At 39.4% G+C, this 18824-nt stretch overlaps 1 protein-coding gene across 1 annotated transcript in view; it reads left to right on the forward strand.

The window, feature by feature from the left end:
• The first annotated feature begins 840 nt into the window (after positions 1 to 840).
• The window catches only part of LOC126161250 (uncharacterized), a 249085-nt gene continuing 231101 nt past the window's right edge, over positions 841 to 18824 (forward strand). The window contains exon 1 of the mRNA XM_049916989.1: positions 841 to 956. Within this exon, the coding sequence (XP_049772946.1) occupies positions 885 to 956 (72 nt within the window). The 5' untranslated portion in view covers positions 841 to 884. The remainder of the gene's footprint in view (positions 957 to 18824) is intronic.

Below are 18824 nucleotides of genomic sequence, written 5' to 3' on the forward strand. Positions count from 1 at the left end.
AACCGAGTCGTGTCGTGTGGGGCCGGACGCGAGCTGCTCGTTCCCCCTGTCAACAGGCGAGCCGTGACCGGTCAAACATGGAGCGTTGCAGTACTCTGGTGCAATGTTTTCTACTTCCTGACATCTATCTAGGCACTGACAAGCTTTCATAGTGTGCTGTGCCCAATTTCATTAGGTAATGTTTGTATGAACGCCGGAAGAATTACGAAATAACATATGAACAGTTTTGAAACCTATAGGGAACATAAAACAAACCTTAATAAGCTTTACAGCATGCTTGTTTTAGTTATTTTTAGCGAACAAATATGAGTATGAATGGTACTTCCGTTAGTCTGAACTGCTATGCGATCTGTCGGTCAAATGGAAAACTATGATCGGACTACATAGTTTCGATGATTCTATACAAGATGTCGTACGTTGATACACATAGGTTCATGTTATTTGCTCACAGGTGGCAGCACGTACGATTAGTCTGAAAAGGCACGTCAAAGATTGTGATGTACAAAGCATGTATGTAGTCCTTAGGTTTATATGCTTTGGTGTTCTCACAATTCGGCAATTATTTCAACGTTTTTGATGTCTAATTGTCTAAATATCTATCTTTGTAGGATAAATATGAATTGTATTGCATTCTCTGTTCTATTCGCTGTGATAATGAGACGAAACAATTAACATTTTTCTGTTATAAAGAAAGTTATTCGTTGCTTTCATTTAGCGAAGTAGCGTGTGACATTGCTGTGGCTGTGAAACGAAGGTCTTTGCAGTAGTGTTTCAGATTAAGTAAAGCACTGAGATAGTTTTGTGGCGGGGGAGTTGTACTAAGTGTTAAAGAAATGGAGAGTTTTACGAATTCGTGTAGATTGTGTCTGTGGAAAGGAGATAAAATGCTTCCAATTTTTACATCTCCTGATGACGACGAAACAGCATCGAAGATTCGAAAATGCCTGCCGTTAGATGTAAGTACAACACTTCATTGCATTATTGACATACGGTATTTTATAAATAATTTGGTGATAACTTTTGCCTTAGTTTGGAAAGTGTGTTTGTTTAAAACTAAATAAATGTAACTGTCGCATCATAAACTGAATAACAATTCTGATGACCAAGCATTCGTGTTTCATTACGGTGGAGGATAGGCTACTTGGTATACTTATATTACTATGTTTCATTTGGTACGTCACAGTGGCGTTTAAGTTAAATCGTGAACTTTGGAACAAGAGTGCAGTATATTACGCAAACGGATGTTACGCGCTGCTGATTACATATTTTGTTTCACGCATTACGTACTGTTAAGTTTACAGTGTATAGGTTAGTTTTCATTAATTAAGACTGACTTTAGACCGAATGTAGTAATGCAGTAAACGTGTAAATACATGTCTGTGTTTCTTAAAAGTTGAAGTTCGTTTAGTCGTAGGAATATCAACACATCCAACAACGTGCCAAACATCATTCGTTTATTGTTGTTGCCTTTTTGGGACCTACTTGTTAAATTAGTGCTGAGTTGCAAAAAGCGCCGAAAACCTGGAGATACTAAATATGATATTCATTGTAAAAAGTCACATCTGCTGATAAGACTTAGATTTCTTGGGTTAAGTTTAAGGGGGAATTTGGTAGAAGACTTCATTAGTAACCATAGGTACTGTTTTCTTTTTCAAACTTTGAAAGTGTGCAGTATCTGACTAGATTACAATATTTTCAAAAGGTGGGCATAAAGAACTCTCCCCTGGTATTGCTGGGATTTTTGGTCTTGAAGTCCGGAACGGGGAATATGAAATGCGAGTTTGCATCGGAATATTATGCAGGCAGATGGTAGGCCGCGAAAAATATTGTTCCATTTGGTATCCAAATTTTTTCAATGAAAGATGTTGCCCGTTCCACTTTTTAGATGTTTCTTGTCCATTCTTTCATATATGTCGTGAATTTCTCTCTTCCTCCCCGTCTGCCCGTCCTTCCCTCTGTCTTTTTGTTTATATGTACAGCTATTTTTATCTTACATTCCAGTATTGTTTGTTTTTCTTCGCGTGTTTAGTAAAGATAGTTGTAGGTCCAACAACATTTTGCTAACCTTCATCAAGTAATGCAGTTTGATTTTGTTGGTTTAAGCTGATACTGTTCCAACAGCATAATTGCGTTATGAAGAGGATATAGGAGAACGTTCTATATGAGCTCTGGCTTTGACCAGTGATGTAGGAAATGTGACAAAACTCCCATAAGCAGTATGACAACAACTATATAATGTGATATTACTGTTATTTTTTTTCAAATGGGCTACATACACTACCAGTTGTTTTTATTCTTTCAAATTCATTGGGGTTGGCTTTGCCATCTAATAAAGAAACTGTTAATACATGCACCAAAATGTGATGTGATAGCAACCATTGCCACTGTCATTGGCCGGGGGCGGCAACTAATATCAAACACTCCCCTTGAGCCATGAAAGTCTTCTCACCTTTGTTTAATACAACAATACTAAATTGCATTGCTTGTGCAAAATTATCAAAGATAATATCTCATGTGCTTGTTTGTGCAGATATTGGACTCCTGAAGAAAAAAAAAAAAAATGTAATCCAAGTGAGTTTGTAGGTATTTTGTGATGTGTAACGTATCCTGCTGTTTTGGTTGAAGTGAATTTTTGCCGTATCTAAGTGAGTGATATCATACATTTATCAACTCTTGTGAAAGTATGACGGTACCAGTTTACATCTTTGATATCAGCTATATGCTTAATGTGTGTGTCATTCCATGTCAATTCAACAGACCTCTTAACCTGACCCTCTCGGATTTCTTTCAAATTTGGCCCATTCAGTGACCCAGATAAGAGATGGAAAAATGCCAATTTCCACATGTGTATTACAACTGTGAAGAAAGTTACAGGTCAAGGAAGTGCTAAATTTACATGCATATGTCACAACATAAGTGACTGTAATTCTGGTTCTAATTCAGTTACAGCAATGAAGATGGTACCATTGGAAAGCTAACGAATACACCTTTACATTGATATGTCACATGACAGGTTTCTGAGAATTTTCATACCAAAGGTCATTGACCTTGACCTTTGACCTTGAATGTCTCAAAACACCCTATCTTCAATTTTTTTTAAAAATGTATGTAATTGCTCCAGTATGTTACTATAAATATGGTTAATATCGAGATGGCACACCAAAGGCATCATGCACAAAAAATTATTTTGTCAACTTAAGTACACCATCAACATGCAGTAAGCAGCTATGTATCCAGCATTTTCCGTAACACCAGCCAATAGCAGTTACTTTTATTCAGACCAGTTCTTTAATATTTCTAGCTGTGAACAGCCAATCAGAGATACTTTTATTTCAACCAATCAACATTAGCCTGTTTGAGTGAACACCAAGCCTGTGACAGGACAGTGAATCAGTTATGTCTTGCACTTGGGTCATATCCTGTGGCAAACCCATGTAGAAAGGGATTGGGAGCTGTGGGTGATGCAGTACCACTTAAGGAGAGAAGTATTTTGGGTAGGAGTTCCCAAATTCTTGGATGTGATGATAGATAATTAAAACCCTGGCAAAGAATAGGGTTCAGTTGTTCCAGTCCAGGTTGGTATTGGGTTACAGTGGGAGACTCCTTTGTAGCCAATTATTCAGGGTGGTGGAAGGGCCACAGCTGTGTGAGAATATTGTACGGAAAATTGTTTGTGGACTAGATTTGACAGTTAGTGTCTCTCTGTGGAGATCCTTGTGAGACTTTCAGCGTACTGGGCAGCAGAATCACAACAAATACAGTGTCCATTGGTGGCTAGCTTGTATGAGAGTGATTTTTTGGTGCAGAAGGGATGACAGCTTTCAAAATGCAGGTACTGTTGGTGGTTAGTGGGTTTAATATATAGAGGTGTGGATTGAGCCATTAGAGAGGTGGTCAACCTCCAGGAAGGTGGCATGTTGGGTTACGAACCAGGTCAAACAGATGGGAGAGGTGTGGGGGTTGGGAAAGAATGAAGAGTAAGTCTCATGGCCCTGATTCCAGACGGAAGATATTGTCATTGAACCTGGATCAGCCAGTGGGTGTGACATTTTAAGAGGCGAGTAAGGTTTCTTATAGATGGCACAATGGGATTGGCCTAGGGATTCCAGAAGTCCTCCTCAACCTAACATGCCACTTTCCTGAATGTTGACCTTCATCTCTCTAATGGCTTGATCCACATCTGGGTATTAAGTCCGCTAATCATCAACAGTACCTGCAACTGGACAATTGTCACCAAATTATCACAGTTTTACAGCTTGGCAACCTGTGGATAGCATATAGGCAGTGACAAGAAGTCCCTTGCTTAGTAGGCTCAATGTCTGGTGACTTTGTTTAGACAAGCACTGCCTCTTAGACCCAGTTTACAAACATTTCTTGTGCCATATCCTGACACTCCCCTAATCCTCTCATCATCCCCAAGAATCAGCTACAATAGAGCGCTCCTTCCTTGTCACCCAGTTTCATCATGGAGTGGAACAACTGAACCATTTCATTTGCCAGGTCTTTGATTACCTATTGCTGTGGCCAAAATTGAGGGACATCCTATCCAAGAACCTTCCCATCTCTCCTGAAACAGTCTTCCACCGCCCACTCAGCCTAAACAGCACATTCGTCCAACCCTGCACTTCTTCCATTTCCAACCCACTGTCTTTGGGGTAATGTCACTGTGGAAGATCCAGGTGCTAGATTTGCCCAATTAACTCATCCAGCACTTCCTACTCCAATCATGTCACAGACTTATCCCATCCCATAAGTGACAGGGCCACATATGAAAGCAACCAAGGGCAATTTCAGCTCAAATCACACAGGTCAAGAGTGAATGTGTCACAAAATCATTTCAAAGTTTTCTGAGAAAATAAAAAAGTATTTAAGTTCCAAAAGACACCACTCAGAAACTTAGATATTTTGATTTCCTGGTGATTTGTAGATACTTTTCATTCCCTATCATCCTGCACTACATTTCTCATGTAGACCCTACATGAACTTGCAGTGTGCCCTGGGCCTTAACATGCAACATGGCCATGTGTCACAATGGCACTACCTTGATGTGGGGGAGACAGTGATGCATACCAGATACCATAACTGCAACTGCCAGGGGGCCATGGCTTTTTCACAAATTCATTTGTGACACACATGGGACCTTGAGTTGTGGCAGCCCTTTCTTCCTTACCAGGTGGCAGTCCCTTCCCCTGCCACTTCCTCCCTGTGCATACTCCCTTGTGCTCCCTTCTTTGCCCTCTGTGTCCTTATTTATATCAGCTCAGCTATCCTCCTCATAATTGGTATTCCATTCAGTTTTTGTTCATCTTACTTTTTTGTTTTCACCTTTCCTTTTCACTGTATTTGTACCTCTTCGGTATTTGATCTCCCATTCTAATTTTCTCTCCATAGTGGAAGCCAACTGGGGAAGAACACCTTACTTAGCATATTCTGTGGGTGGCCCTACCATCTGTCCCATCTTCTCCATGATACGAATGTCTTTTAGCATTACACAGCTAGCACAGTAACCAGTGTGTGTGTGTGGGGGGGGGGGGGTTGTTAAATACCCTTTTGATTGAGTCTTCTGACAACAGAGGGATCACAGTTCTGATATCTGAGCTGAGCTGAGCTTGTGTGCCTAGAGGAGTGTGTACTTGTCATTCTGGAGCATTGGAGCTCCCAGCAATGACCCTTGCTGTGGCTGGGTGGTGCCTGCAGAGAGAACCTCTAATTGGAATGATATCAGGGCAGAAGCTTTGCATATGAAATGTGGTAATCCTCAAGTTGGCCCTTTCTATATGGCCATCTCTCTAGTTGAGAATGAATCTTTTAATGTTGTCTGGCTTGGGGTGAAACCCTTTACTCATGTCAGGTCTGCACCAGGACTGACAGGGACACTTTCACATCCACCAAGTCATTATTTTTCATGTGAACTATTGAAGACAGGTTTGGTGAAGTGCACTCTGAGTAAAATGTGGCCAGGTTCACTGTTGATCGAAACTACTTCTACTGCCCAGTCTGCAGCCCTTCATGCCTGTGACAATCGTGGTGATGTCTAGGTGTCCGTTACTCCACACCAGTCTTTGAATATGGTTCAGGGCATCATTTTTCAGAGAGACATCATCCTTCAGATTGGCGGGTAGATGAGTAGCTCCATGCCAATCTGGAACAGCAGGTAATTCATTTTGTTTGGCATGTTCAGAAAGGCCATAAGGACAGTTGCATAGGTACCGTCACCTTTATTCTGGCAATTGAGGGGGATACCCTTCCAGAGGTCTAGGTTATGTGTTATCAGAGTGACTTTAAGCTGTACATTCTGCCACCCATGAGGGGTACTCTGTGTTTGCGTTTTGGGCACAAATCTTACACTGTACTGCAGAACCTCTGTGGTGAATGTGGACGCCCAGTCCATGAGGGAAGCCCCTGTATTCCACCACCTGTGTGTGTTAATTGCCATTACCATCACACTCCAAACTTGCCAGATTGTCCAGTTTGTAAGAAGGTACAGGAGGATAAGTCCCTTGATCGTTAACCCTACACTGAGTATCATAAGAATGATCATCTTCACTCTGTGTCTGTGTCATCTAACTTTGTATCTGTTATGTCCTTTCACCCTCCTCCATCTACCATACTCCAGTGCCACCCCTTATTGTCCTATCCCACTCCCATGCAGCTCCTGTGCTCTTCCCTGCAGGTGCCACTCCTCCTGTCTGGCTGGAGAAGTGTCCCCCTCCTTCAGATTTTGTTGGTGAGGGGGGGACCCCTTCAGCACCAGACCAGAGACCTACTGCCACAAGACGGCCATGGTACCACAAGGTTGCTTGCTCTCTCTTGGTTCCAAATCTTAGTGCAGCCTGCTCTCTCTGGGCCCTGCCTTCTTCAACCTATGAAAGGAAGAAGAAACTTAACTCCCGGGACAAGGCTCTTCTGGTGCCCCAGGAGATACTGACTCCTTTCTCACAATCTGAGTTAGCCTTCTTGTTCGTGGATGTCACCTTGTCCTTGTATGTGGCGGATCAGCCCATTCACCTCCCATGTGGATCCCCATTCCATGCTTATTCAGTAGAACTGTTATGAATACTACCATCATCCCAGAGCTGCAGTCCCTTATTTCCTTTTACTCTGCAGCTTGTGTTGTTCTACGGGAATCTCATTTTACTGAAGCTTGCTTACCAACCCTTTGTGAATTCTGTGTTTTCTGTCAGAACTGGGTTAGTCCTTTGAGGGCTTCTGATGGCATTTGGTGTTGGGCCACATGAATGTTGTTAGTACATGGATCCCCCTTCATACCACATTGGAAGTGGCTGTCATCCAGGTCCACTTGGACTCTGTGGTCGCAGTTTGCAAACTGCACCTCCCTCCTGACAGGCCACCAATGCTTGCTGCCATAACTTACTTCCTTCGGCAACTACCTCCTCCATTCCTCATCCTTGGAGATTTTAATGCCTATCTCCCCGTGCAGGCATTGCTTTTCATTTAGTCAGGATTTCCTCATAGACCAGTTTCTTGCAGATACTTTTCCCTTGTTAACTATGGTTCTCCTACCCATTTTAGTCCCCTCCCCTTCTCCCTGCATTATGCTGGTCACTACTGTCACTTCTCCCTTCACTATGCCAGTAAATACTGTAACCTATGTATCTGCATCAACTAAACAATGGGTCATTCTTACATTCTCTAGTTAACATTGGTCTAAATTCAGCTTCCTTGCCTGTCATTTTTTGTTCACTATCCACTTCATGTTGATTCTTTTGTTATCTTCCCACCTCCCGATGGCCAAGTTACCCTGCTGTCCTTCCCATTGCACTGATTGGCCTCTATATATATCCCAGATCGTGTTTACCCCCTGTTTATCAGGTTGTGTTAATTAAGTCACCCGTGGCACACCCAATAAAATTGTTTGCACCGGTCTTATCTTCCAGGGTTACCAATGACAGTCTTCCATCTCAGGCGTTGCCCTTCTGGGTGGTCTTTGGACGTATCCATCAGTTCTCATGGAACACCTTGTGATTCATTGTGCTACTTCAGCAGCCTCCTATCCAGTCGCCTTCCTCATCCAGAAACAGGGGGCTGAAGCTTCCCAGTTATGTTTTGCCCGTTGTCAGATGAAATCCTACAGTGAATCATTTACTGTAGGGATCTTCTTTTGGTCCTCTTCTCTTCCCATGATTCAGCACCTGCTCTCAGTTCTATTCACAACTAATTTAAGCGACACATTAATCCTCCACAAAGGTAGTATCTCCTCAGGGTGTTTAACTGTGTTTGGCTCAAAGTCATTTTTACCAATCAGTGGAGGGACAGTATTGTGTTTCCTGTCCTTAAGCCTGGTAAGGGTCTGTCGTCCCATGAAAATTACCAGCTATTCAGTTTCACCAATGTTCCCTCCAAGTTACTTGAATAGATTGGTGGCTCATGTGCTCAGTTGGGTCCTCAAATCTCGGGTCCTTTTGTCTCCTTACCAGTGTGCTTTTTGTTAGGAACGGTCTTCCGTCATCTGCATCAATTGGAAACTGCAGTTTGGAAGGCCTTTTTTCAGCACCACCATCTTGTCACTGTTTCCTGTGATCTTTGTAAGGCCTTTTTCAGTGCCCCTTCCTGATTTACCAGTTCCTGTGCCAGTGGTCATCCAGAGTTCTGATTGGCAGCATTCTCAGCTCTCCACAGGCCTAGTTGAATAGCATTCCAGGAGGTTCTGTATTAAGCGTCCTCCTTTTTCTCGTCGTTATTAATGGACTTGTGGCTTCTGTCAGGCCATTGGTCAGCTCTACACTATGTGTGGATGATTACTTTATCTGGGCCTTCTGTTTGACAACAAGCTTACTTGGTTGCCCCACATGCTGACTTTTTGGGGCACCATCCCCCATCCCTGTCTAATAAACTTTGTGCAGTCAAAGGGATGAGCACCTCAGTGTCCTTCCCTCTGCCTGTCCCAGATGGAATCCTCTGCTGTCTTCATATCGGCTGTACTAGGTGGACCAATGCCTCGTTCTCTGTTAATGAGCTACCTCTTTGTAGTTGCGGGGCCCCCTCATAGTGATCCATATTTTGCTGGACTCCCTGCACCTTTTAGCCTGTTGCACTAAGAAGTATATCCTTCCACCTTTCTTGTCCTGGGAGTTAGTGGCTGACACTAGAATGGTTACATCTGTACTCTGTTTTCTTTGTGAAAGTGGTTTGTCCTTCCAGATGAGGTACAGAAGTACCTCAATTTCCTTCTGGAATTGGAGTCCCTCATTTAGTATTGGAATTGGTTTGGGTGGCCTTCGGCCTTGCCTCAATACTGGCCATGTTTTTCCTCCTTTTTCCCAGCATTTTGCCTGGTCTTTGTCCCATTTTGTTTCCCCTGATGATGTCCCTCTTGTCAGGCTCATGGTATGGTGTGGGGATGGGCAGTTTTGGTGCCCCATCATGCATAGTGCCTTTGGGGGGTCACCTGCTCTCACCCTCCCTCACCTCCTCCGTTCTGTTTCTTACTCTTCCTGCTGCCCTGATGTTCTTTTTGTTTCTTTGTCTGCTTGTTTTCCTTTCCCATCAACTAGACTGCACAGTCTGTGTTTTCCTTCCTTAGTTTCTGTCACTTTAGATTGGTGGCCTGATGACCTTAATGTTTGGTCCATCTTGCACCTCCCCTACCAACCAACCAACCAACCAACCAACCAGAACTACAGCCTGATATGTCTCAATAGCAACAACTTCTAAAAAGGGTGGTTGTAAATAGGAGTCAGTACAAAACAAAAGAACAATCAGAAAACTGCTCAAAATTTTATTTAGCAATACATCGAAATTTATCAAGTTTGCGGTAATAGAATTCAGCGTACTCTCTATCTAGTGCTCATTGTCCTAATGAACTAACACATAATTCAACAGTATCTGATATAGTCAAGCAATTGTGTAATGTATAGTTAAAAACTAAACTTTCTTAACATGGAAAAATTGTGTCAGCAGCACTGTTTTGGAAGAAGCATTTCTTCAGCAGCCCATCTCCAACATTTCAGTGTAAGATCCTCTCAACAGTCACAAGTTCAGTCGGCACTTTACAGTTATAACTCAGAAGTACATTCATGTTCTTAATGCCTGTTGTGCTTCCACTCTTAGGTGCACATGCAATGGAAAATGAAGTATCACTTATCATTAGTGCTTGAATGCCTTTCAGATTCCCCTAGCACAAATTACACCATATCGTCTTGCCTTCATCTTACAGCAAGTATATACTGACTTTCTTATACCTGATTTAGATAGAGACTTAATAGTAAAACTGTAAAAATGTATTATCTTTCTAATAAATTCAACTCTATTCTACCGTCATATGCAAAGCAACATAAATCTCAACAAAAACTTTTTCCTGTCACTAGTTGAGGAAACACGAGATAGTAATGACCTGCACAATTGACTCGCGAAAGATTTCAGTACTCTTATTATAAATATTGCATTGGCTCCACCTCATAATCTTCTCTCTTAAGTACTGACTCATATCAAATAAAACAGACACATACAGAATAACTCCTGTTTATTATTAGTTAATTCCTCTCATCCGTCATGAAAGTAGTCATCAGTTACATATATCTATAAGCAATACTTCAATAAGAGTCATCTTCATGTAACTCTAAACCAGACATCCACTATTTGGTGATGTTGCCATCTTTGTTTACAGTGCCCTCATAAGTTTAGTTGCATCAATGCATGCGCAATCCCATTAACACAATGCAAATTTCATTCGTATTATTAAATTGATATACTCAATCTTATACTTGCTGTTGAGCAGATCTTCACAAAAACTCTCCATACTTTGCTTTCATCAATGAAAACTTCAAATACACCCACAGGGTCATATCCCACCAATTACTATTCATATTATTGGGAGGTTTCCCTAGTTACATTCTTCAAAATAGCAACCCCCCTACAGCTTACAGAACTTTTCTTCCACTGCCTGCTAATCCCCTTTTGCATCTTCTTCATTAATTCATTAAAAAACTTCATTAGATTACATGTCTCAAAGAGGTCTTTCTACATTACCCAAGCTTTTTCTTGTCTAACATTCTGTCACTCACAAGGAGGTCATCCAGCAGTTGGATTTTCATAATTTTTATATCTATGGTATATGAAGATCAGAACTCAAATATCAATTTACCTAAACAGTTTGCTGTAGCTCTAAAAAAATTCTCATGCAAATCGACTTTGAAGATTTGTGAGGGACTTAAATCCACTACTATTAGTAGTGGGCTGCATGCTTAATTTCGGTAGCATTGGACAATCAATGGGTGACAGGTTCAAATCTTGCTATGGGCCTTTTTTCATTCAATTTGAATATCTACATCATTTAAATATCAAATCCATTAAATATATTCTGATTAACACATATTTAATCGTTTTTTAAAAAACTATAAATGTGGTGGTGTTTTTATTTACATACCACAAGCACTAAAATTATAGATTCTTAATTATCAGTATTTTATAAAAGATTTTTAACAAATATAAAAGGTTTTTAACAAATATTGTTTCTGTTAGAAAGCCTTACACATTTATTAACAATCTTTTATAAAAATAGTGATAATTAAGAATTTATATTGACAATAAAAATTTTGTGTGGGATATGAGGGGGGGGGGGGTCAAAAGCAAAGGGGTCTATACTCCATGATGAATAGAAAGAAAATTAGTTAAAAGATGTTACAAAAACATTACTTTCATGTAGGGTTATACTGAATTTTTATGTTGTATATTACCTGAATAACCTTTTTATGATACGTGAGAAGAGGGAAGTGACCCAGCTGGTGTGCAGTATTTTCTGTAGTCAGATAATGCATTAAACTGTGTTCTTTCTTATTTTGGTTCACCATTGTAAGCCACAAAATGCGTTTTGTTCTTACAGCATTACCTGAAGACTTTGTTATAGCTATGAATAGCAAAATTGATATTTCAGTTGATAGCACTCAATAATAAAGCATTATACAGAAAGTGTGAATCTCAGTCTTCTCAAGCAAATATATTTTGGAAGCAAAGGGATACTACAAGTGTATACAGACTTTTATGAATTGTGATATAAAATTGATCGTGTATATTAACCTGTTACATCAAACAGAAAGAATACAAAGTATTTTTTTGTGTGTCCAATATACACAAAGAATATAAACTCCATTTTGAAATCTCGTGGGAATTCTAACACTTGTCACCCTAACCACCTAATTATGGGGCAGATGAAGACAAGAACATGACTCACAAGTGAAATAAAGCCACACCCAGCTTGAGGCTCAGTGTATGTACACACTTATGCACAAGAAATTTGACTCCTGAAGCTGAAATCTCTCAACACCACTTTTTCCTATCAGTTTCAATTAACACCAAAAAACAAACAGCCTAAGATTATTCCCATAATATCTAACAAAATTCAAGCCTTCCTTGAGTATTTAAAGTCATGAATAAGTTCCTTTGTCAAAATCTTGCACAAATAACGCAAACAAATTCTGTTATTAATTAAATTTACACAGCAGCAACCACCACATATAGCACAAAGAACTCTTCCTTTTTTGCTAAGTTCAGCCTACTTTCCCCAGTCAGTACACTCTAAATGTGCTCAGGGAAGAATATAGTCATAGATCTAGGATAGTAACAAGAGGAAGCATTACGACACTGGAATGTGAAAAAAGCAAGTTGGGACCCCATGCATACCTCACACATGTTTATTCAATTTATGAACTCTCTGAGACCTTAAATTAAACCACACCCTTTCACATTTTTTCTAAGTCAGTAGTATTCCTCGGTACCAGCTCTTTTCTTGACTTTGGGTCTAGCGATAAGTAGCTATTTTAGTGTGGCACATCCACAGTTCCAAATGGTCTGCCAAAATTTCTGAATTTCAGAATATCTTTGTTTTGATCAATCCTTTGTCTTAAGAAGCAACAACTTTTCAAGTTTAAGTGTGGTTGCTTTGGCCGTACACTCATAACTATCTTCTTTCTTCATAGCTTTTCTTCATTCTTGCCTTAGCTAGTCGCTCTTTCTCTTGCCTTGAGATACAGCTATGTAAGGGAATTCTAGTTCCTCTGGAATCAAATTACTGGGTCTAATACCTAACACAAACTCCCATATTGAGGATAACCTATCACTTTATACAAAATAATGTTAATAATGGTTTCAAAGGTAGGAATGTACATGGCCAAAAATCAATGCTTTGTGGGGCGTTATGTTCTGCACAGCCTAATAATTTTTCATAACAGTTTCATTCTTATCTGGGGAAAATGTACAGGTATTCTGATACATTTTGTTTTATTCTCCCTGTGTTGTCAGATAACATCACCTCTGAATTGCCCAGTTTGAGCATGAACTCTCTATCTTCTCTGCTATAGTTCTAGCATTTGCCTTCCTTTTAGAAACAACTTCACCTACACTTTAAATGTGTCCGATATTACAAGTATGTAGCAACACCCACATCTTGATATAGGCAAGAGTCCAATAAGGTCTACTAATTCAAGTGGTGTACTTGCTAACACATTTTGTCTCAGGCCAAGGACAGGCTCTGTTGACAATCTAACATCTTGACATTTATCCAATAAAGTTAATCTTTTCTTCATCCTCCACCATAAATTATTAAAAATGAGTGTTTCTCGAATTTTCTCTATACATTTTCCTACTCCCAAGGATGTAGTCCGACTTCTGCATGATGAACTGGGAAGCATAGTCTCCATTATTTTAAGTTTTCCTATAAAATTTTATTCCTGTATGTAACTTACAACAAATACCAACTTCTGGTTGACTTGTTGAATTTAAATTTAAATACTGCTTGACTGGCTATAAATTATCGTTTGGATTCTGCTCTCTACTTCATGTCTCTGCACATCTTCTTGATTATCTTTTCATCCTTAATTTCATTTATATGCATAACTTGCAGTACTCTCTGCTATTTCTGAACCTTTTTTGGTGGCTCTTCCAGTTTTGGCATGTGACATGGGTCATCAGCAACAATATTACACTTACTCATAACATATCAAAGTTCCTAAATTTACTGCTCTCCAGGAAAGTTCTTATGCTCAGATCGTCCTGGGATGTCCTTTGCCACGTACCATGCCTTGAGGCGACCTCCCACTCGACCACAGGTGAACGATTGAGGTCAGTGCGAGTAGTATCTGGGCTGGCTACCAGTGTGGACGGATTGGCAGACTCAGACATACTGGACGTCTGTTGGATCCCCACGGTCAGCTCACAACAGTGATGCCCATCCACTGCAACTTCAAGCTGTGTAACTGAAGACATCACAGCCTGGGGCTGAGAGCGAAGTATCACCAATTCGGCTCACATCCACAGACAGCAATCACAGTCCCTATCCATATTAAAGACCATGGAAAACTACACTACACTGACAAAGAAGGAATACTGACACACGCTATGTAACTCTCCTGTAGACACAGAGGAAAACACAAGAACTGTGTCTAAATGCCCAAAACCTGAACTGGTAAAGCTCTCAGGTGAGACTAAATAATTTTCTCCTGATTAGCAACTTGCAACAGGTCAAAAAATTGGTTTACTTTCTAAAGCAATGAAAACGTGATAACTGTGTCACTAAATATTAAATTAACAAGTAGAAACCCTGAAACTAAACTACTAAAGCACAAGATGAAACTATACAATTTGCTCCTTGTTAGTAACTCATAAAATGTCACAAAATCAGATACTTCATTGTTGCTGCCTGTGTCTCAGTTGGCTGCTGCTGCCTGACTTCATGTACAGAAAGGGCAAGCTGAGTTTCACATGAGCGATGCTTTCAAAAACCATGCCAATTCGTGGACATAAGCTTCTCAGTCTCAAGAAAATTCATTACATCTGAACTGCGCATACATTCAAGGATTCTGCAGCAAACCAGATGTTAGCAGTATTGGCTTATAATTTTTGCCCTTCTTATATACAAAAGTCACCTGCACTTTCTTCCAGTCACTTGGGACTTTGTGCTATGCGAGAGATTTGTGATAAATGTACATTAGGTAAGGGGACAATGTCGTAGGGTACCCTCTGAAAAACTGAATTGGCATTCCACCTGGTGGCTTATTGGTTTCCAAAACTGCTGTTTGTCTACACCAGGGATGCTTATTTATTACATTTCGCCCATATGGGAGTCTGTTCGATGGTCAAACTATGGTATGTTTGTACAATACCTCCTGTGTGAATGATTTCTTGAATGAGAAATTTAGAATTTCGGCTTTTGTTTTGCTATCTTCATTTACCACACCAAACTGGTCAATAAGTGACTGTATGGAAATGTTAGACCCACTTAGCGATTTTACATAGAAAAATAATTTTTTTCAGGTTCTCTGCAAGAGCTTTTGCTAAGATATGGCAGTGGCGGTAGTTGTATGAATCACACACAGTTCTTTTCACAGATGCAGGAATTTCTATTAATCTTTGCTTGTAGTCATTTGTACATTCTCTTTTGAACCAAGAGAGAAACAGCCTCTGCTTTTTCTGCATTTTCTGAATCTCATTATTAAATCAAAGTGGGACTTCCCATTCTTAATCCATTTGCTAGGCATGTAATTCTCTAGGCCACAATTTACAACCCACTTAAAACTTTGCCCGTAATTCTTCTGTGTCCATCTTATGCAACTAAGTGATGTCAAGTTCACTGTCTAAGTGAGATGCTAACAATTGCTTATCTACTCTTTCTATCAGAAACTCCCCCCCCCCCCCCCCTAGCCTTTTCAAATAATTTATTAACTTTCGTAACCATAGTTGCAATAATGACAGCATGATCTCTTATCCCCTTTTCTATACTGACCTTGTCGGTAAGGTCTGACCTGTTTGTAGCTGCAAGGTCTAACATATTCCAATCGAGTGCCAAACTAGCTGCTCACGACAGTTTTCAGAAATTGTGTTCAAAAGTACTTCACACGAGTGTCTGCACCCCTGCAATGAATCCACCTGTCTATACTCAATAGGTTACAGTCGCAACCAACTAGTACTGCACAATTTGTGTATTTATGTGCTATTGACCATAGACTTTCTTTGAATGACTCTAGAATTGTCATGGCTCAATCGTGTGGCCAGCAACAACATCCAACAATTAACTTGGTTTCACCAAGACCTGTTATAAATGACCAGATAACTTCACTGTCACACTTTGACCTCAATAGAGACAATATTTTTGTCAATTGCAATGAACACTCCTCTCCCCTCACCTGTAATCTGTCTTTCCAATACTCGCTTCTTGACTTGCTACATATCTCAGAGCTTTTCTGCCCACTCTCAGACCCAAGAACGATCTGAGCATAAGAACTTTCCTGGAGAGCAGTAAATTTAGGAACTTTGATATGTTATGAGTAAGTGTAATATTGTTGCTGATGACCCATGTCACATGCCAAAACTGGAAGAGCCACCAAAAAAGGATCAGAAATAGCAGAGAGTACTGCAAGTTATGCATATAAATGAAATTAAGGATGAAAAGATAATCAAGAAGATGTGCAGAGACATGAAGTAGAGAGCAGAATCCAAATGATAATTTATAGCCAGTCAAGCAGTATTTAAATTTAAATTCAACAAGTCAACCAGAAGTTGGTATTTGTTGTAAGTTACATACAGGAATAAAATTTTATAGGAAAACTTAAAATAATGGAGACTATGCTTCCCAGTTCATCATGCAGAAGTCGGACTACATCCTTGGGAGTAGAAAATTGTATAGAGAAAAGTCGAGAAACACTCATTTTTAATAATTTATGGTGGAGGATGAAGAAAAGATTAACTTGAATTAGTTGCAGTAGACCTTATTGGACTCTTGCCTATATCAAGATGTGGGTGTTGCTACATACTTGTAATATCGGACACATTTAAAGTGTAGGTGAAGTTGTTTCTAAAAGGAAGGCAAATGCTAGAACTATAGCAGAGAAGATAGAGAGTTCATGCTCAAACTGGGCAATTCAGAGGTGATGTTATCTGACAACACAGGGAGAATAAAACAAAATGTATCAGAATACCTGTACATTTTCCCCAGATAAGAATGAAACTGTTATGAAAAATTATTAGGCTGTGCAGAACATAACGCCCCACAAAGCATTGATTTTTGGCCATGTACATTCCTACCTTTGAAACCATTATTAACATTATTTTGTATAAAGTGATAGGTTATCCTCAATATGGGAGTTTGTGTTAGGTATTAGACCCAGTAATTTGATTCCAGAGGAACTAGAATTCCCTTACATAGCTGTATCTCAAGGCAAGAGAAAGAGCGACTAGCTAAGGCAAGAATGAAGAAAAGCTATGAAGAAAGAAGATAGTTATGAGTGTACGGCCAAAGCAACCACACTTAAACTTGAAAAGTTGTTGCTTCTTAAGACAAAGGATTGATCAAAACAAAGATATTCTGAAATTCAGAAATTTTGGCAGACCTTTTGGAACTGTGGATGTGCCACACTAAAATAGCTACTTATCGCTAGACCCAAAGTCAAGAAAAGAGCTGGTACCGAGGAATACTACTGACTTAGAAAAAATGTGAAAGGGTGTGGTTTAATTTAAGGTCTCAGAGAGTTCATAAATTGAATAAACATGTGTGAGGTATGCATGGGGTCCCAACTTGCTTTTTTCACATTCCAGTGTCGTAATGCTTCCTCTTGTTACTATCCTAGATCTATGACTATATTCTTCCCTGAGCACATTTAGAGTGTACTGACTGGGGAAAGTAGGCTGAACTTAGCAAAAAAGGAAGAGTTCTTTGTGCTATATGTGGTGGTTGCTGCTGTGTAAATTTAATTAATAACAGAATTTGTTTGCGTTATTTGTGCAAGATTTTGACAAAGGAACTTATTCATGACTTTAAATACTCAAGGAAGGCTTGAATTTTGTTAGATATTATGGGAATAATCTTAGGCTGTTTGTTTTTTGGTGTTAATTGAAACTGATAGGAAAAAGTGGTGTTGAGAGATTTCAGCTTCAGGAGTCAAATTTCTTGTGCATAAGTGTGTACATACACTGAGCCTCAAGCTGGGTGTGGCTTTATTTCACTTGTGAGTCATGTTCTTGTCTTCATCTGCCCCATAATTAGGTGGTTAGGGTGACAAGTGTTAGAATTCCCACGAGATTTCAAAATGGAGTTTATATTCTTTGTGTATATTGGACACACAAAAAAATACTTTGTATTCTTTCTGTTTGATGTAACAGGTTAATATACACGATCAATTTTATATCACAATTCATAAAAGTCTGTATACACTTGTAGTATCCCTTTGCTTCCAAAATATATTTGCTTGAGAAGACTGAGATTCACACTTTCTGTATAATGCTTTATTATTGAGTGCTATCAACTGAAATATCAATTTTGCTATTCATAGCTATAACAAAGTCTTCAGGTAATGCTGTAAGAACAAAACGCATTTTGTGGCTTACAATGGTGAACCAAAATAAGAAAGAACACAGTTTAATGCATTATCTGACTACAGAAAATACTGCACACCAGCTGGGTCACTTCCCTCTTCTCACGTATCATAAAAAGGTTATTCAGGTAATATACAACATAAAAATTCAGTATAACCCTACATGAAAGTAATGTTTTTGTAACATCTTTTAACTAATTTTCTTTCTATTCATCATGGAGTATAGACCCCTTTGCTTTTGACCCCCCCCCTCATATCCCACACAAAATTTTTATTGTCAATATAAATTCTTAATTATCACTATTTTTATAAAAGATTGTTAATAAATGTGTAAGGCTTTCTAACAGAAACAATATTTGTTAAAAACCTTTTATATTTGTTAAAAATCTTTTATAAAATACTGATAATTAAGAATCTATAATTTTAGTGCTTGTGGTATGTAAATAAAAACACCACCACATTTATAGTTTTTTAAAAAACGATTAAATATGTGTTAATCAGAAT

Source organism: Schistocerca cancellata, chromosome 2, assembly GCF_023864275.1.
Source record: "Schistocerca cancellata isolate TAMUIC-IGC-003103 chromosome 2, iqSchCanc2.1, whole genome shotgun sequence".
In the NCBI taxonomy this organism is placed as follows: Eukaryota; Metazoa; Arthropoda; class Insecta; order Orthoptera; family Acrididae; genus Schistocerca; species Schistocerca cancellata.